Genomic DNA, 21,423 nt, shown 5'->3' on the forward strand with positions numbered 1-21,423 from the left:
GTCAAAAAGCAAATTCAAAAAGCAGGTACGATATAATAAAAGGTGATAAGACAGTATTCAAGTAAGGAATACTGGAATCCACTTAGTAGGGAAAGGTCAAATAGAAGGAACTAAAATACCGCGCAACAAATATAATATAGTTATACTCTCAACAATCGTGCAGAATGGTCTTCAGGGATCGAAATTTTAATATCCTTGATTATATGTACGTACATTGATCGATCATTCGAAAAGCAAATCAACGCGTTTAATTGAATAAACAGTAACAAAATTGACATTTGTTAGGAGAATACCAAATACCAAGTAGAGAATGAAGAGTCACTTTCGTATGTACGTAATGGAAAATGCAGAGACTGGTTTAACTGTGTCACTTGCGTGAAACAGGTCCAACAATCTTCTACATCTTTATCAATGACTTAGTGACAACCGCTGAACGACCATGGTGTTGACTTAAATATCAGTCATAAAAAGTTTTAGCTAGTTACAGGCTGACGATAGCACCCTTGTGGCAACAGCTGACATTTAGTTCTGATATATCAAAGTGCATTCTTCTCTGAAAAAAACAAACAAATAATATGATATTGCTTTCCTATTGTTTAATAAAATCTAAAATGTACTGACCGGAAACCATGAATCTTAAACTTAAAAGGAGAAAATAGAAACGTATATAACAATTAGCATTTAAATGGTTTTAATTGACGATAATGTTGGATAAGCTACTTTTACTTTTCAAGGTTTGTCAGGTTTCTTAAGTAGAACTTTGTATTGTAACACCATCTTTTAATATGTCATTTGACCTTAAGAAGATATCATTTATCATGATAAAGTTATTGATCGATTTTATCGTAGTCGGTTCACTTAACACTTTTAATAATACATGTATCTATAACCTACCCTGTTAATCGTGCAAGTGCGGTTAAATTCTTTGTGTGTTTATTTTAACAGTGTATTTAGTGAAGTTAAAATCGAGCATGGAAATAACTTTTAAGTTTTTCGTGGAATACATGACATGCAAGTCTAAATGAAAATATGGAGTCTACAGGTATGTGGCATTTGTATGTATTATTCCATTCGATTTATAACCATAACGAAGTTTAAACACGTTTCTTTTTGAATATCCGAATACATGATAAAATATCGATCACATTGCTATGTAAATAATACGTTAGTGACAGCAATTCTGCAATCATTTTTCAAGTAGTTCGTGCGCATTAAAACGCAATAATTACTTAAACCTTAACATTATTTGCAAAGAATTATCTGTTAAAAAATTCTTACGCGGGATCGGCACATAAATTTGAGTGTTTGTTTACATGTATATCATTATCTTTGAGTATGTTCCATCATAATTGGTTATGCATAATATATGCAAGTTTAATTTCTGTCCATTGATTTTGTCCCATAAATTTCCAGGATAAATAATATCACAGTGTTTATCTGCTAAATCTTGCATGAAAACTAAGTTATATGTTAATAGCAAAATACTATCTAATGTACAACGAATATTCAGATTATTTAATTATGTACAGTTAACCCTTAAAATAAAATGATAAAATCGTATTCTTATTTATTTAAAACTTTTAATTTCTAACACAGATTTATTTTGCAATTTCTGCATTATATTGTAGGTATATTTTTTATCTTGCTTGTATTTGAATTACAAAACTTATACTTATAACATGTATTGAATTAACCGAATTCACAATTAGAAGGCTGTATAGATATGATAGAAAAGGCACACGCAAATAGAGCAATCTTATACCAAAACTACAGTTGCATATTTTGCCTCCAGTTAAACACTTAATTACCATGTAAATGTCCTGTAAAGAAGATAAATAACAGCTATCAATAATAAATTTATGAATTATATTTTATGTTAATTAATTAGATGTTATGGAAATTAATTAGATGACGAATTGGTAGCTAACTTCCAATGACACCAAAAAGAGACATAAAACTACCAACACTACCAACACTTACCAGTTAAATAAAATATACATGCACTCGTAAATATGAGCTTATCAATTGAACGTTATCAATTTAAAAATCAGATGATTGTCTCTATAACTAGAGAAAATTTCAGCTAATAGAAATACTTTAAACACATCCTTACGTCTCCAAATATTTTCAGTGGCTAGTTAATTTCTTTAAACTTCTAACACTAACAAGTTTAATAACATATAATTATCTGGGTTTTTTACATAAAGCTTCGTGTAAGTTGAAAAGTTAATTAAGTAACACATCATAATTATTTTGTTTATCTTTTTCACTTAAAGTTTAGAACCTCTAACTTGTATATTGTTAGATCTACATAAAGACATCCGTAAATAACATAATCACATGTATCTGAAAGTTGTAAAAAAGTATTATCAATTGTTGGATCTACATGAAGATCTATTGTTTACTCATATCAAATGTAATTATCATACTTAAAAGTTATACATTCAAGCGTGTGTAAACAACGAAAATTGTAAAAGAAACGTTTAGCATGGACTTGAGTATACTTTTATTATTTTATGCTTTTCAGTGGATTACTGATTTATCCGTGAAAATTATATTTGATAATTTCACAGTGAAAATTATCAAAATATAATTTCACTTTTTTCAATGACGAAACTACTTTTTTAAGATTTTCCCCATGTGGTACCTCAATTTTATTTTTACGGACAATTCTGACAATGTCAGGCTGTTAAAAGAAATAGCAAAGCTGAAATAGATAAATAACTTAAATGTCAAAAGTAACACAGAGAGAAAACTTACTTCTATTCCTTCAAATTCCAATCTCCAAATTTCGTCTCTAAATTTTTTTTGTTTCGTTTTTACAGTCTGAAAAATACATTCCTTCCCCATGCAAAACGGGCTCTTGATGACATTTGCCGATTTGGGCATATTAAAGTATCCTACGAGCAATAACTGCCGTATGCTTTATGAAAAATTGAAAAGCATTGACAGCCATCACTCGTAAAATAAGTAAAACAACCCAGCGTTCCTTCAGCTGTTCAGCAAGCTTCCAAGTTTTCCATTTTCCTAGCTCCTTTTCTGAATGTTTTCACTTCTGTCAACACTTATTTTTTGTCTGTTACAATCCTCAAATAAGTTTTCTTTCTTTTAAAAAGGTGTATGACTAACAAATCCAAATTATATCCTTCTGAATCTTACACAATTATTTTCCTCCCATGAAATACACAACTTTAAAAAATGGCTGCCGTTTACATTTTAGAAAGCCAGGTCTAATATAAATTCGCAGTAAGTAACAGAAATATGGATGGATGATTGGAATTTTCTCCTGCAAGAATTGTTTGTTTTTATTATTAAAACAAGCAATCATTCATATTTTTTTAATAAAATGAATAAATATCACCGTCATTTAACCTTGATTGGCGGACTTATTTTTCAGCTCAAGACTTCTTGTTTTAAATGAGAAATTCCGTCTAAATGGGGCTCTCAATGGGGGAAACAGATTTTAATATTAACGTTAAAATTATGGAAATTTCGTTTAAACTTGTTTTTAAGCATAAAATAAAAAGAAAATTTGTCTGTTTGCTGTGTAAGATGTAATTTTATTTCATCTCGTGAACTTTAAAAACAGTATTCTAACTCGTGGCTACGCCACTCGTGAGAATACTGTTTTTAAAGCTCACTCGATGAAATAAAATTTCATCTAACAAACAAACAAACAAATATCCTCTATTTCTTACTCAATATAATTGTGTTTCACGTTAAACCAAACTTGTCATTTGAAATCAACCTAAAATGCCCGTTGTTATTTAAAGTGTATTTTAGAGAATATTTTGGTTAACGAATGTATGACTTGTTTGTGTATTTCTGTTAATCAAAGTTTTCGACATTTATAATTTATTCTCAATGATTTGTCTTTTCTAAAGAAAATCAAAACGTTCGACGTAAGTAAAAAGTCTGGACTTCATTCAAGTCAATGCAAGTCAATATATTTCAATATAATATATAACAAATAGAACTAGCAGCACGTCTTTTTGTGTGAAGAAACATGTTTAAATCAGTTTACTTTTTCAAATGAACACATAGTGATTAAAAGATACCTGCGGCACTAAATATAAAAATAACCTTAAATAACTTTAACTGCTGAAATCAAAAGGGATTATTCTTTGACTCTTCGACACTAGTTTAGATTTAGGTTTGCCATCATATCTGTGGAGTCTGACCAACTTCTAGTTTTTTTATCAAATGATTCTTAAAAAAAGATTATTGGCAGCTCCAAATATTGAAGTTGGACAAGTCTTTTATTAATATAGAAGGTGAAAGGCTAACATGTTCAGATTTAGCGTTTACCCCGGGTACTTACTTGGTAGAAATTCGGTGACAAATAAGACACAGTGATCTTCACGGGGGAGGAAGTGTTACACGAAGGATGGAGTTCTTATGATAACTTGTTTGGAGTTCTTATGATAACTGTCACGGAGTTCCTGGAAAACGTTACGGATTTCTGTGGAAAACTTTTCTATATACTTTGAGAACTCACTTAAAAAATGGTTATTTTTAACTTTAAATGGGGAGTTTGAGGTGCTAAATTAAACTTTGATAATTAAGCTTGCCCTACATAATGTATTATGTTTCAGAAAAAATCTTTAAGTCCATATTTCGCCGCCGTTTAAAAAAAATCTGGTAGTTTTGAGAAAAATTACCAAATTACTTGCTAATTCGTACATATTGACCTTTTCATTTGTGATCTTCTTCGTTGCTAAACTTAATTACCTAATTATTATGAAGAGTTGCAAACATAAATCCCAGGCTAATAAATTTATACCCGATTTTTCAAATGTTACGGAGTTCTTGCGATAACTCAAAATATGTCCTGGAGTTCTTATGATAACTTTTGTTACTGCCAGTGTGTTTTTGTGTTTAATCACAGCACGTTTAAGCGTATTTTATTAGTCAATAAGTGTGTAAATCATTATGAAGCATAGTACGCTTATCATTTGCACAAAAATTTGGTTATATAACGTTGGTTTTGATCGTGTTTTTCAGTTCAAGAGATATTTTTCTTATCTCCGTTTCTTGTGTTTTTTGTGTTTGTTTTGGTCTTTTGTGTGTGTGTGTGTGTGTGTGTGTGTGTGTGTGTGTGTGTTTTTTTTTATTTTATTGGAATGACTGTAAACATACTTGATGTAGAGCATTTACTTACAGGATAAAAATACGCTTTGAATTTAATACTCAAGCATGATTTCGTCATATATACATTATTCCTGGCAGTTTTAGAGAACATTAAGTAACTATGCTATCGGTATGCATGTGCAAAATAGGAGGTAGTATGCACTACCTTTTATCTAAATTTAATGAGGTGGGTGTCGTCTTTATGTATTCAACGGGTATTTCAATTTCTAAAAGGTATCAGTTTTTGTCATAGAAACGTATAAAGTTCTATGACAATGGTATGACGATAGAAAGTAAGTCTTCAATAAGACATGTGAGTCACCGTAAGGTTCATGCCGTTTATCGACCTTGTTCCTTTCTCTATTAAATCCAATGTAGCATCACGTGACGTACAGCAATTTCCATATTTCGGAAAATCACTGCATACATTTTTCTTATCAAAGTTGGAGTCCTAGTGGAAATTTTGCAACAACTTTTGCTGTAATTGATTACAAAAATATATGGTCGAACTTCTTTCGCTCGAACCCGTTGGGCACGTGCAAATCTGTCGAAGAAATCGGTAAATCGGTAGTAATCGGTTGATTTTTTATGCATAAAAAGATCATACATTTCGGGTGCATGGGTGTGAAGGATATCCCGGTTATATACGATACATGGTATATAATGATACAATTTACTTAGCCGCTTCTTGAGGGAAGCCCAACTACTTATTGTCTGCTTTAGAAAGACGGTTACTTAAAACATGTAACTGAGAAAAAAGTGTAAGTTTTAAACAATTTTTCCTTGGCGGTTTAAGCCATGTTACTGCTGAATACAGGTGACGCTGATTCAGGTTTTCCTGAAGATTTTTTGTTTGTTTGTTTGTTTGTTTCATTTTACGCCTTTTCCCAACAGTATTTCAGTCATATGGGCAGGTAGTTTCCTAACCATCGTTCCTGGAGAGATTACACCAGTACTAGACTACTTCCTCCGTGCTAAACTACCAAAGCATCTCCCGGGATCGAACCCACGCCAGAGAGGTAACTGGATTAGAAGTCATCGACTCAACCCCTCGACCACGGAGGCGGGTCGTTCCTGAAGATAGCTTAGCACATGTTTATCCTATGTAGACTGTACACCAAAGCAGTTTCATGTCTTCTCCAGATATATTGAATGATCGTGTTTTAATTTTGCCACATGGCCTCAATGTTGCATTTGCGGAAACTTATGACATAAAACTTTTGTTGACGGACAGTATACACAGAAACATTTAGTGCATTCGTTGGTTTTATAATGTCCAATATGATTTCGCACAAATTTAATTAGGATCAAAAACCATCGTTATATAACCAAATTTTTGTGCAATGATAAGCGTACTATGCTTAATAATGATTTACACACTTATTGACTAATAAAATACGCTTAAACGTGTCGTAATTAAGCACAAGAAACACACTGGCAGTACAAAAGTAATCATAAGAACTCCAGGACATATTTTGAGTTATCACAAGAACTCCGTAACATTTGAAAAATCGGGTATACATGTATTAGCCCGGGCTTTATGTTTGCAAATCTCCACTATAATTAGGTGATTATGTATAGCAACGAAAGAAGATCACAAATGAAAAGGTCAGTATGTACGAATTAGCAAGTAATTTGAAAAATTTTCTCAAAACTACCAGATTTTTTTTTTTTAAACGGCGGCGAAATATGGACTAAAAGATTTTCTCTGAAAACATAATACAATATGTAGGGCAAGTTTAATTATCAAAGTTTAATTTAGCACCTCAAACTCCCCATTTAAAGTTAAAAATAACCATTTTTTAAGTGAGTTCTCCAAGTATATAGAAAAGTTTTCCACAGAAATCCGTAACGTTTTCCAGGAACTCCGTGACAGTTATCATAAGAACTCCAAACAAGTTATCATAAGAACTCCATCCTTCGTGTAACACTTCCTCCCCCGTGATCTTAGCAAGTTAAGATTATTTGGCGTTTAAGGCAATGGTAATGTTAAAACAAAAAGCAATATATATAACTAGGGTGAGAAAGCGTTTGTGTTAGACAGCTATGAGATAATGTTTATATTAAAACATTTATTTCGTTTCAAGGGCCGTTGTTGGTAAGCTTAATCATTATTGTTGTTTAATAAATCATTGAAAGTGTTGAGAGATTTATAGATAAGATAAGTAGTTTATTTACTGACATACATGCATTGCACATAAAAGCGCACGGAATCATTTTACAGGCGAAAAAATCTATAAAATGAATAAAAAGTTGCAGTAAATTAACATTTCAGAAACGGATTAGTAGTAATAGTAGATTCATAGAATGGAAGCGTAACTACTAAGTACCGGAATCCATGATCAGTAATTAAGTACTAGTAATGAGCGCCATTGGTTTAATTTATATAAATGCTCATCAAAATACTTTAAAGAGTGAGACTTAAAAAGTGTTTGACCACAATACTGTATTCCGGCATATACCGGACAATGTGCTTGAAATAATGGGCGAAAAAAGGCGATATTTAAAAAATTCTACTTTTTGATGATGTTTTTTGAAAGCGTACTGTTCCAACACTGTAGTGACTGACAGATGAGCGAAAGCATCAGTTCTTCTTTCAAAGAGGGATATAAATGGATTTGTATATTTGACCGTGCATTGCGAATTTCTTCCACACTTGTCATATATTTGTCTTTAACTAAATGCATTGGTTAAACCACAGGAACACACTGTTTGTTTATAAAAAACTCTTTTGTCTGGCATTAAATGGAAATATGAGGCCAAACTGTATAGATCCGACGATTCACTGATTTTGTGAAAACATTACATAGACTTATAGGATGCATATTAAGAAAGTTAGTCTGATCATTTGTTTGAATTTATTCTTTTTTTCTCACATGGCAAATCAAAGAAAAAAATGTAATCACAAACTCAATCGAGAACGTTTACCCTTCTTATGAAAAGCATACTTTTGATACGCTAAAGATATCGAGTTAATTATTACATGGGCATTTTAACATTTAACAAATTCGTTTATAGTAAATGAGGATTTCAACTTTTAAATTCAAATATATTTACAAAGCGGCATAGTGCACCGTATCAATACGTCTTTAAGGAGTGTTTATAATAACCAAGGCATTTTATAAACTGTTTTTGAAATGCAATATCGCCCACTTCATTTATAATTTGAAAATGCAAACAGTTTTTTTTGCACACACTACATATAAGTTTCAATAGTTTCAAAAGTCGTTCATACAAGGTCACTTAAAGTACATTCAAATAAAATTTGTAAAAAAAAAGCTGTTATTAAGGTATTTATATAATTATCTGAACTATAATTTCCAAACTTAAATGCGGAATATCGCTATCGTTTACTATATCATAACAATGATATCTAAGTTGATCTTGTGTCTTTGAAAAGCGTCTCATTTTAATAGTTATACGAGATGAGCTTTCGACTGCTTTTGTTGAATTGTTTGCGTACGAACGAGCAGAAAAGAAGAATCCACCTCTCGACATAACCCGAAACCCCACCCCTTTTAATGTTGTATTCGATAATAAGCGTTATTGTTCACATAATATTTTTAATTTGTACAGATATGGATCCTGTTATATTGGCAATGATATTATTTTTGTGCACCACATCGTCTGTTGCCATTAACTTACCACAAGGGGTCAAGGTCAAATGTCCGGCTAGGTATCATGTCCAGGTAAGCTGATATTTATTATTATTTATACAAACCTGTATAAGTCATTTATCAATTTGCATTTCAAAAATAAAAAAAATATAATTTTATATTTTTAAAAGTTCCGCTCCAGGCACTAGATATCTTAATGAGTGCAGTACTTTAAGTGACCTAGTGGTTAAGATGTCTGTCTCTCAACCAAGAGATTATGGGTTCGAGCCCTAATCGGGTCACGACCATGTTTCTTGACACCAACACTGGTTGGTTCCAGGAAGCGGACCCGAAAGTGATTAATATAAGTTCCAAGACCTTGTTTCGCAATAGAGCTTAAATAAATATTTTTAAACCAAAGAATTTATTTGAAATGAAATTAATTTACAAAAATCAACGATTATGTGTGAGATTAAGACGTTTAAGATATGCAAACACAATTTTTATTTGGAATTACTGTATTACCAGGCTATGAGTGACAGATCTGTTGAGCTTCTAGTGGTTGATAACAAGACAGGTAGGTTATCTTTTAAACACAAATCGTTTTCATATCTCCTTGCATAGTTACAGGAGCACTCGAAAGCAATAAAAATAATGACAGAATTATGTCACTGTAATTGCGCATTTCATGTCGCACAAGTTGTTTTATTGACAGTGATTGCACTAGGTAACACCCGTTTTATGATATCTTTTAATTCCGATTTTTTTTCGGTACTCGGTGTACATTCAATATTTTGGTATCCGTTATGCAAGGCATTTTCAAGCAAATGCTCCATAAGTATACCATTGATATGATTTATTAAGGTTTGCCTTTTTAACAAGGGATTGAAAATTCAAGCCCATTTGACCTTATAAAAAGCATATTATTCACAATGAAGCATACATAAACATGTTTTAAACTAGCCAATCAAACAGACAAGCCAAACATAGAGGATATTGAATGAGTGATGGTTCAATACTAAATGTATTGAACAAGTTGAATAAAGTATATAATACGGGCCTGTAGGGAGCATAATGTCATTTTATTCATTGAGTTCAGTAAATTTAGCGAATATAATATTCTTTTTATCACATACCCAAAATAAAGACGGTTTAATGTGAAAAAGAATCATTTTTTTCATTGACGCGCTTTAAGTGTAACGCTAACATTTAGCACGTCTTTGACGCTATGTTTGTATATCCTGAGCAAAAGGAATATGAGATTTTTATGAGAATATTTTCTAATTTTCAGAATGTGAAAGATTAATGAGCGGAAAAAACACAAAAAGGACGAATGAGAAAGATGTGATACCGTCCGTTACCTCAGTATATACAGACGGCGGATACAAGGCTAACATTAGCTGGCAATTTATGCAGACTGGTACAAACTTTAATAATATTTATGACTTTAAAAATCTGTGTCTGCTTAAAAATATGTTTTGATTAATTTTTTTACGTTATTTATTATACATGTAATTTCTTTAGTTAGAATGTTGAGAAACATATGATGATTTAAAAGTTATATAGATTCTTTACACTTGTATCATATGGTTCAATATTGAACGGATTTAAGCTTGCATAGCCTGTGTTATATGGCAAACAACCGCGTTAACAAGACCGCATAACTCTTCATAACAGATTTATAATATTGCACCCTTGATGTCTTAGATGCAAACACAATTCATACAATTCTAGATGGCGTGTATATAGATGACAATATTAGCGTCTCTGACTGGTTATATAGTCAGGTTATATAGTATTTAACAATGGCGAGCTGATATAACCAGAGCCGTCAAGTTTATAATACTACAAACAACCTAGTATACACGGCCATATAACAAGTTCAACCTTTTATACCGAATTATTAATGCATCACACCCCTTCTTTTGGAGGAAAAATGAAAGCTATTTCATAAATGTACAGCAAGCATGCAGTTTATCAGATTTTATAAACGTCACGATTACCCAATGAAAGTCGACGAAACAAATGATTTAAATAACGTCTTCTTAGACGATGCAATTTTTTCTTTAGTATAACTTATTCGTTTATTTTTTTCGAGACATTATATGGCCGTTGATGCACGGTTGTCTGCAATATAACCTTACATAACGGGTCGGGTGATATTTTGCTTTTCACCCATATAGCCTGTCATAAAATTAATGTCATAAACCGATCTTCGAAAAAAAGGTTTAGCTGCATTTTGATATTCAATAATTACACATAATTTAGTTTAAAGTTTCTTTTCTCAAGTTGCCAATGGTTGGAAACGTTTAATATGGCATTTTGAATAATTAGTGTTATTTCCAATTATATTTTATTGTATTGATGTCATATGATAGGTTAGTAAACTGAAAAGTTATTGAAATATCCGATCCGTGGTATTGAAATTGTCGGATCTATATTAAATTCACATTAGCGATTTCTGCAAACTTATTGGCAAAACATATCAGAATACCAGTTGTTGAACGGTAATATTTGAATTAATCTACGCTTAAAGACTTAAGTGTACTGAATGGATCCATACTGTGCAAGTATTGCCTAAATTTGGCACACTTTTGATAAAAAAGTATGGCGTAGCTATGGTATTTTCTGATATTTGACAGTGATATTTGACAGTGATATAGTCTGATTTTATTTACCTGTCAATGAATTAAAGCACTCATTTAAATATTCTGATCTCATTTAAATCACACTACCCTTCGCTAGGAATGGAGCAAAAACGATGATCTGATTTTAATGAGATCGTAAAATATTCGATCCCACTTCAGTTTTGTCCGTCTAGTTTACGAGAATTAATATGAAGAATAATTATAACTAATATTTTGAAGGTCACACTACCTTAATGTAAAGATCATCGTTACATCCACAATATCACAGTCGTTTAAGTGATTTCCTGATATGTGAGAGGTATGTGGTTCGATCCCTTCTGTTGCCATTGTTTTAGACCTTTAGAGTATAACTCACACCCCAAACATGTTAGTATTGAGTTGTATCGAATTAGCAAAAATAAACATATTTTGAATTGAATTTACTTCGAAACAAAACATTCAAATCAATGTTTGCCATTGAATGCAATGTCTTTGTATAAAAAGACAAAAAGACAGCACGCGAACCTGTGAATGTTCTATAGTTACTGTTTGTTTTATTTTCTAATTAATTTTGTGTTGTTTTATTTTTTTTTCAGGGAGGAGATTACCAAGGGTGTTTCTCATTAACCTGACATTTTATCAGATAGAAAGTTACCCATTTCAGTATATCTCTGATACATGTGTGGTATTGCGATTGACTGGCAGCAGAAAAGTTAAAACCCAGGTAAACACATTTTTTGTTTTATTTTCTACAAATTGGTGACAGCAGAAAAAAATTATACAAAAAGGTTGGTACATGTATTTACTATGACTAACTGGTAGCAGTAAAGTGAAAACCACGATAAATATTTGCTTTACCACGACTGTTTTGCAAGGGAAAAATTAAAAAAAAAAAAAAACCAAGATAATTGCATGTATTTCACTGGACAGACTGGCAACTCAATGTAAGTACACATGATTTACCATGAGCGTCTGGCAACAGAAAAGAGAAAACCAAGATATTAAGTACGTGTGTTTAACCATGTATGTCTTCCCGCCAAAACGAAAAAACCAAGTTTGCAACGATTGACTCCAAAGCTGACACATATCTTAATGATATAATTATATTAAAAAGATATCTCATACACCAATATAAAAAATGAATGGCCGCATTTGGCGTACAGCATTTGATTATTCTTTTGCGTAGATGCGATTAAAATGTAAATTAGATAACGGTTCAAGAATAAATAAGTATCGGGATGAAAAAAAGTTTAATTTATTGATTGACACTCCACACTACATATTCGTTACAAGCATGACTGTATTCAAATACATTTGAGAACTCAATCGATCTTTCACAGTTGCTGTTCATATAAGCATTCATATACACTTGGCATGCATTCATCGAATAATTGAAAGAGGTAGAAAATCCGTACGTATTGTTTGTTTTTTGGTTTTTTTTGTTGTTTTTCAAAAGTAATTCAATCGGTTTTACAAACCTGAATTAATTGGGAATATATATCACTATCTTCATTTACATTTTGTTTAATACTTTTTCATAGTTTTGTAAGGTTTAGAGAAACAAAACATTTAACTGTATTTTGAATGTTTTTAAGATAAGGTATAAATGTAAATATCATTTCATTGCATGTATTGCATTTAAGTAACTGACAAGATCTAATTCTTTCTGCTGCCTTAGATAGAATACGCCGAAAGATGTTTTGAAGTCACAAGTACATGATTTCAGCTTCATAAATTGACGATTTCAGCTTCATGAATTCACGAATTAAACTTCACGAATTAACGATTTTTTAACTTCATGAACTCACGATTTCAACTTCACCACGAGTTCACGATTTTTAACTTCATGAATTCACGATTTCAACTTCACTTATTCACAGTTTCAACTTCATGAATTCAAGATTTCAACTTTATGAATTCACGATTTTTGCTAAGTACTTTACGAATTAACGATTTCAACTTCACGAATTCAACTCCGTGCATTCACGATTTCAATTTCATGAATTCACGATTTCAACTTCATGAACTCACGACTTCAACTTCGTGAATTCAATTTCGTGAATTTACGATTTCAACTTCATGCATTTACAATTTCATGAAGTTGAAATTATGAATACAGGAAGTTGAAATGTCCCCACCGGTCTTTCGTAGTTATTATAATCTATGTTTTCTTGTTCTAATTATCAAAAGAAAAAATACACCATTATAATATGTTTTAATCATTATCAATTAATCTAAAGACATTTGCAACAAGTTTTACATTTATTTTGAATTATTTCTACGTTTTGCGGATCTTTCAAATTACTTATAGCTTTGTTCTATGTATGTGAAGCCAAGAGCATGAGTATGGCGTGACCTCTTTAAGCGTTCAATATCTATATATTTTAGGGACTTGCGAAGTTCTATTTCGACTGTCTGCCGTTACTAGATAAACCGGATGTTGGCCTAGTTGTTCAGTTGTGGAGCTACTCTAGACCTGGGCGACTATGTAGGTCCCTCGTATCACTCTCCACACGAACAGGAGTCCACATGTGGTCTGGTATGTACAGGTGTTTCCAACAAGGAATTACCGTATCTTCAGTCCTATCTCAAAAGTAGATTTAAATTCCAAACTTGCCGTATTTGTGTCCTTCTTAACTCCTCTAACCTGCATGAATCTATCTACAACATTAACTTTTAATAAGCTTCTATTTTCTGGAACTGTTTCTTTGTCACAATGTTTGATATGCGAAACTTGCTGGGCACCAAATGTTAAAGATGTGGTAATGTTAAGACTCTGCACATGCTTGTAGGCTGTCCTTACTAGCGGAAAATTGCTATTCACTTTTTGCTCTAAACTAGCAGAAAAGGCTAATCATTTTTTACTCTAAACTAGTGGAAAAGGCTTTTCACTTTTTGCTCTAAACTAGCGGAAAAGGCTATTCACGTTTTGCTCTAAACTAGCGGAAAAAGTTATTCACTTTTTTGCTCTAAACTAGCGGAAAAGGCTACTCACTTTTTGTTTTAAAAAATTAATGGCTAAACTTCTAACGGACTGTATTAAATCAGAAAGGAAAACATCAGTTAGCATTTACAAACTATCATTACAGTTTGATATTTACATGATATGATCTTTGATAATAACATGATATGATCTATTGTCGCATACTTTTCATTTGAATAGTATTAAAATGATATTTGTTACCAGTGCCGTAAATGCTTGAAAGTTTAAAAGAAACACAAATTGTCAGTAGAAATCAGAACTTGTGTTTTTGCAAGCACGTTGTACAAGCATTGAAAAAGCAAATGTCAAATAAATGAGTTGGTATTCCACAATGTTATAAAGGGTGTATTTAGCTATATATACCAACAGTTCGAAATATGAGTCAGAAAATGGTTCAGTTTATTAAAAAGCATGTTCACAGTAAAAAAGCACGAACTGATGTTGGCATTACTATTCCAGTGCCTGCATTGTGGTCCGGTACACTATTGCAAATGTTACAAACATATTTGCAAATATTCATATTTTCACAAAACGGGATTTTCCTCATTTGTTTACAGATGACCACAGCTATGAGTATTGCGCCTGTCATATAAGTCATAGGGGAAAACCGAAACTAAGCTGGGAGTATGACTACAGTGAACACATATTCCTCATCAATTTTACAAATGTTCCTCCATATTTACAAAGTGCTTCAATTGATATTTCCGAAACCCATCCTAAGGACAGACATATTGAAGAAATTGTAAGATTGTATTTTTATGTTTTGTTTATTTTTTTGTCTTTGTTTTTCATTCATTCATTCATTCGTTCATTCATTCATTCATTCATTCATTCATTCATTCATTCATTCATTCATTATTCATTCATTCATTCATTTATTCATTCATTATTCATTCATTCATTCATTATTCATTCATTCATTCATTCATTCTTTCATTCTTTCATTCTTTCTTTAATACAGTACTGTATGACTTGACAGTGCGTTAATCGGTACATGTTCTGATTGATATGTAAAAATTGTTTACCAGATCTTTACAAACATTTGTTGATATAATTTTATATGAAATTGAATTATTATGTCTTTTTAGAACTTTTAATGAATAATAGTAAATAAATATTTTAGGCTCTTTCCAAGATATGACAAATGTCAATAAAATATATTGGTTTTTTTTTTGCACGAAAGACAGGCCTGACAAGACAAGACATGTACACTCGCAACCTACAAACCTCATTAGGGTTAATAATTAATGATTGTAACTTAATAGACTGAAATCAATGCAGTAATCCACTCTCTCTCTCTCGCTATTCTTTTAAGATACAAGAAGTCTATCAAAAATGACCTATTCTTAAGAATAATCAACAGAGTACATGTATTCCTGTTTTATGAATGCTTTACCCAGACATTCACGAAACACATAAAATTCCTGGCCATTCGCAGTATGGTTGATTGTATACTGGTCACGTGGTTGATCATATTGTTTAACGCTAATTCTTTTAAGTACAGACAAGCTTATTTTTGTCAAAAGAAAATGTACCGCCAACGTAATTTAAAGAAATCTCAGTCATTATAAAATTATTATTAATCAAGTTTGTACATGTATCTTCAACAATATTAAACTAAAGCTTTATTCATTGATAAACGCATATTTTTCTGGTGTATATATATTTTTAATCTGGCTATAAACAAGCGCCCACACACGAATCATATTGGTTAAATTAAGGGAAAAGAAAAACGCGACCTTTATATATTCTGAATCAACAATTCCTTCAATGATTGATTTCACTTTATTTTTTCACAGGAAGTTAGACCGTTTGATGTAAAAGATGGTGAAATACACACGAGATCTCACAAGTTTAGCGCCGAAAATTACAAAGTATATTTACGTGTAATGATAACAGTATGTAGTCTTTACTTACTTATACTTTAGATAGGTACTACCTCTTTATTTTTGTTGCTGATCCATCGATACATTTCTTAAGGAAACATTTATTATTGTCAAACATGGTAAAAATAGAAAAGAAAGAAGTGCCAGTTTTATTCAGTCTCAAGATTTAGCAATAATCCAAGCAACGGTTAAAACTCCTAAGCATCGTTTACAGCATAGTTCAAATTAGAAGTGTTATTCTAAACAAATTAAGTGTTTAGGAACAGCCGTGTTAGCAGATTATAGTTTAATTATATCTGCAGCTTTGAACGCTGTAGTTAAATTTGCAAAAGCCTTTATTTAAGTTTTATTGCATTTTGACTAAAAAGTCTTGCTGACATCACAAAATGAAATACTGCATAAAATGTTGTTATGCTAGTTATGCACTCTTTGTATTGGAACATGCAACAACTCGATATATAAATGGATATGTGTGTTTGTTTGATTGGGTTTTACATCACACCGACACAGTTTGGTCATATATAGCGATGTTACAGCTTTACAGGTGGAGGAAGAGTCTCAGGTGCCCTTCCGTGCATTGTTTTAGGAATGAACGGCAACCTGAGTAGAACCACAGACGTTCCGTAAGCAATCTGGATACCTTCCTCACATGAAAGAATCAAAGGTCCCTGTTGGGATTCGAACCCACGGCGGCCACGGGCAAGTCGTTTGAAGTCAATGACCGTAAAAGGATATTTGAGCAATTGGTCCTTTTTTATACTTACTATTCTTATATTTATCACTTTATGCCATACATGTTTTTGTTATTTTTATTAAGAAGGTAGAAGAATTTTTTTATACATTGCCATACTTTATTTATAGCTTTATCTAAAATGTGAAGAACCCGGACCATACGAATCTGTATACAAACAAGAAATCAGTGACCGCTGTGATGCCGGGAATGATTATTTTGTTTACACATCTCAAAGTTTAAATGGTAACTATGTTTTAGTTTCCTTATCATAGTTTGGGACCTTTCTGTTGAAAATGCGTCTACATGCACAGTGTGTAAACTGGAGTACAGGTATTAGTTACCCGCACTCCAGAGCATACCATCGATTGGCTCAATTTTTCTTGGATTTACTTATTGTGACGCTAGAGAAAGTGATAAGGATAGAAATATAATATTTAGATGCTCGTTCATTTGTTACTTTTTTTTGTGATTTCATATTTTGACAACAGAAATCGAGTTTTTTTTATTTTTGCCTATGATACAAAAAAGAAAGAAGTTCAAAGAACATCAAAACACTCGGCAATTTGATTTATACCCGGGGCTCTCTTTTCGTTGCTATTTCTATAACTTATTTGCCTCCCCAGTCATTTACCCAGCCGTTTATCTATTCCAAGAATTGTCAAAAATGATGAATACTATACCTTTTGTTTGTCATGACTCATATGGTTGTCATCAAAATCAAAATATTTGATTAACCTTTGAAAATTTCTCTATCATTGAGCTTGTAACGAGACTTAATCAAACCAAGTCTGCAATTTTCACTGTTTGAAATTTGATTTCATTGCTATTGAGGGACTTACCCTTGTCTTGTTTTTTATATAAAATCTTCGAGACTGTGAATTACGTAATAGTTTTATGTCAATTACAGTATCAAAGATACAGCCGAAAAAGCCTCCTTCAAAAGAACAGGAATTATGGGATAGTAGAAAGCTTCAGGTCATATTAGGTGTTCTAGGAGGAATATTTGTCACAGTCGCTGTTACAGGCGTCACGTTCTATCGCTGCAAGAAAAGAAAACACGAAAGAAGCAGATCGGAATTTTTGCCTTCAATGGGTGACACTGGTAAATACTGTTTTAATTTGTTTTAGATTTTAACTAGTCTAAACCTAATCAAAGAGTTAAATTTCAACCTCTTATACTCTTATCCTATTTTGAGATTGTAACGTTTAACAATTTACAATTTGGAGTAAAGTCAACACTTTATATATAAATGTGTAGGTTTCTTAACGGTTTTATCTCCAAAAGTAAGATATCTGGCTTGTAGAGATTGTAACGTGGTCTTTGATTTTAGTTCACGTTTTGTTTCAGCAGTCCAAATGAGTTAGAACTACTTTAAATAAATAGTTGTAGAACAGAAAAGTCGTTCAATAATGTTTATTTATGAACAATAAAGCATGTCTGTATATATCAATGATGCATATACACTAACTATGAATTTGTTGTAGAAATGGTAGACTTTTCTGGAAGACGATTTTCTGTGATCAACAACGAACAGGAAACACATATGACAGGCGAGGACAATGATATAGATTTATCATCTTCACGTTTGCATGAGACATATAAAAATATTCACTATCAAGAGATGGAGAATCTTCTTAAAACGCATCGGGCAACGCCAAATAATAGCAAAGGAAATATCACAGTCAGTGGAAGACCACCTGACAACATAAATGAAACAGGACATTTTGTAGAAGAATATAGCCATGAGTCAAATGTTACAAACAGTCTCAACGGTAATGGAAAGGTTGCATCGGTAAAAGAGACGCACGAGGTGTTGCTCATTGATATTTCGGACGCAAACAATATACAACATATCCAAAAGGTGGCAAAACTCGAGCACATTTTACTCAACAATCTTGACATCATTATTGAAAGAGGATCAACAGGAAATATATACGAGTTTGCAGAATTAGCCTTTGAAAGGTATTGTAATGTAGTGATAATTATGTCTGAAGAGTTAGCGGAAATGTGTCATGAATTTAGAAACGCTGACGAAATTATGTCAGAAGAATTATTAACTACAAGGAATCGTGATATTCAACAATGTATTGTGCTAGCTACAATGGAAAGACTGATAAATTCACAAATATTAATGCAACGTGACATTAAACCTTTGATTTATATTGTTTGCCTTGACAACAGTAGGGTAACTAAACAAGCTCTTGTTTTATTTGCAAATGATCATCCATTTCTTTATACTGGAAATACCAGTGTGCATATAATTTGTGTAAGTGATCTAACTTCAGATGAAATCTCGCCACCTTGCATTAACATTATTAACAGTTTACAACCGTCTGTTAGATCTGGTATGCCACTTGACCTGCAAATGAAGATAATGGAATTGAATAAAGACAGTGAGAGCTTGAACAGTGAGTTAGAGGAATCATTATGAATATCCCAAGTTCAAAGATATTTGTATCTCACAAAATATGAAACTTAGAATAAGGTCATCCAAGGCAATACAATTAACAATGTTGCAGACTCGGTCTGGTGATTCAAGTTATTGGCAGCAGGGAAAAATGTTGAAACATTCTTCTTTACACACACAGTAAAGGCTGAAAATGTATACTTCATTCAAGTATAATTGACGGTGCTGCAGAAATGCTGGATAAATTTGATCTTAGAAATGTATTGACCTTTGTACAACAATCTACCTCACTTTCACAATAACCCGTCCATTTGATTTTGCTTATTTGCTCAAACAGCACAAGCAATACATACTATTTTAAAACCTAAAAACTTTGTAGACAATAAATTTCTCATTACCTCCCTCTATTTACATGAAATGTTAAATTCGGTAATATCTTTTAAATAATGCTTTTTGGAACTATAATGTGATTGAATTTTTAATTTGCAAGCATCATATTTATGATTTAAAACCATAAAAAATTTTGTTTGTTTGTAACAGGATCTTTAAGCCATACTGACACAGAGAATGTCATTAGGCGTTTTTAAAGTTTTTTAAATGGTGAAGAAATACCTCAGGTGCTTCTTTGTATGATATTTCGAGGCCAGTTGGGCATCTCAGTGGAACTAGCTAGCTTGAAATCTTCCACACATGAAATTAAATCTTAAATCTCTTATTGGATTCGAACCCACAGAGGTAATAGTAAAGTCGGCGACCTGAACCACTCGCCACGGAAGAGTCAATGCCCATAATTTCAGCAGATTTTTACTGTTATACAAAACACTTTTATGACATATTTAAATATGTATTCAAAATTTGTATTTGTGTACAAAAAATCTATAGAATTATTTCAGACAGCTACTTTTTCGTGTTTGAAATGTATAAAATAAACCGATTTTATTTCATATTGAATTTAGACTTTAATTAAATACGCTTCTTTTTCACAAATTTCATGTAAAAACCAAATTCTTTTGACTTTAAATTGGGATTGTACTTTAAATATATTTTTAAAAAGTGAAAAAAAGGGAAATTTTAAAACTTTAAAAATTTTGAAATTTTAAAACACTTTGGTTAATTTTGGAAAAATATTTAAAATTGGGTTTTCTGTTTTTGTACCCTTTTTTTTCTTTAAATTTTTAAATTTTTTACATACATTTTAAATGTTCATATTCTGCCCCACATGGCACCCATCTATCCTTCGGGATTTCATTTTAATTTTTATTGGTGAAAAAATTTTTTCACCAACTCCCTTTGGGAAAATCACAAAATTTAAATTTTTTTATTTAAAGATTACTTGAATTTTTTTTAGTTCTCTCCAAAGCAAAACCGCTTCTATTTTTTAAAAAAAAATGAGTGTTAATTTTCATAGAAGAACAAATGTCGATACTATATCAAATTCTGTTCATAGTCACTTTCTATTTTTAATAGTGCTTCATAGAACCGCGTTTGTTAAAATAGTCATTTGCACATGCGCTTTCATGGGCCGCTTTTGAATATTAATTAAGTAAAAATGACGTCAAAAGGTCAACCTACATGAATTTTGTATTTATAGTTAAGGGATATACATGCAGTTTAGATTTAAATCCACGTCTTGGCGAAAAATATACTGCACGTGTTACAGTAAAAATCAATACAAAATGTCAATTAATATTTTTTTTTATTGCGAATGTAGGAAAAGGTCTGAATTAATTTATGACTAAAAGGAAAATCACGTGTGTGACGTGTAAGGTCATTGTGTAAGTAGTGCCTTGTGTGTCAGTGTTTGCGTAGTGTCATGTGTGACTTGTTCGCTGTCTGCATCATAGTGGTCAGTATGCATTGTGCCATGTCATAATGTAAGTAGTAGTGGACTGTGTGTAAGGTCAGTGTTTGAGTTGTGTCCTGTCTGCCAGTGTATGAGTAGTGTCGTGTGTCAGTCCATGTATGTGTTTGAATAATATACGGTGTGTCAGTAGCACCCTATTTGTTAGTGTGTACGTTTTGTGTGGGGTGCCATGCGTGCTTTGGGTGTCTGTATGTTA

The 21,423-nt window shown here is 32.0% G+C and overlaps 1 protein-coding gene across 1 annotated transcript; it reads left to right on the forward strand.

The window, feature by feature from the left end:
* Nucleotides 1-874: 874 nt before the first annotated feature.
* On the forward strand, nucleotides 875-19,797 carry LOC132733476 (uncharacterized). Its single transcript, XM_060720127.1, has 11 exons — nucleotides 875-1,042; nucleotides 8,707-8,819; nucleotides 9,255-9,303; nucleotides 10,018-10,146; nucleotides 11,950-12,077; nucleotides 13,742-13,887; nucleotides 14,796-15,078; nucleotides 16,136-16,234; nucleotides 17,084-17,198; nucleotides 17,863-18,057; nucleotides 18,441-19,797. The coding sequence occupies exons 1-11, from the start codon at nucleotides 1,030-1,032 to the stop codon at nucleotides 19,385-19,387; spliced, it is 2,217 nt and encodes a 738-aa protein (XP_060576110.1). The 5' UTR covers nucleotides 875-1,029; the 3' UTR covers nucleotides 19,388-19,797.
* Nucleotides 19,798-21,423: the final 1,626 nt, after the last annotated feature.

Source organism: Ruditapes philippinarum, unplaced genomic scaffold (genome assembly GCF_026571515.1).
Source record: "Ruditapes philippinarum isolate M1 unplaced genomic scaffold, ASM2657151v2 ctg842_1_1_1_1, whole genome shotgun sequence".
NCBI classification, from domain to species: domain Eukaryota; kingdom Metazoa; phylum Mollusca; class Bivalvia; order Venerida; family Veneridae; genus Ruditapes; species Ruditapes philippinarum.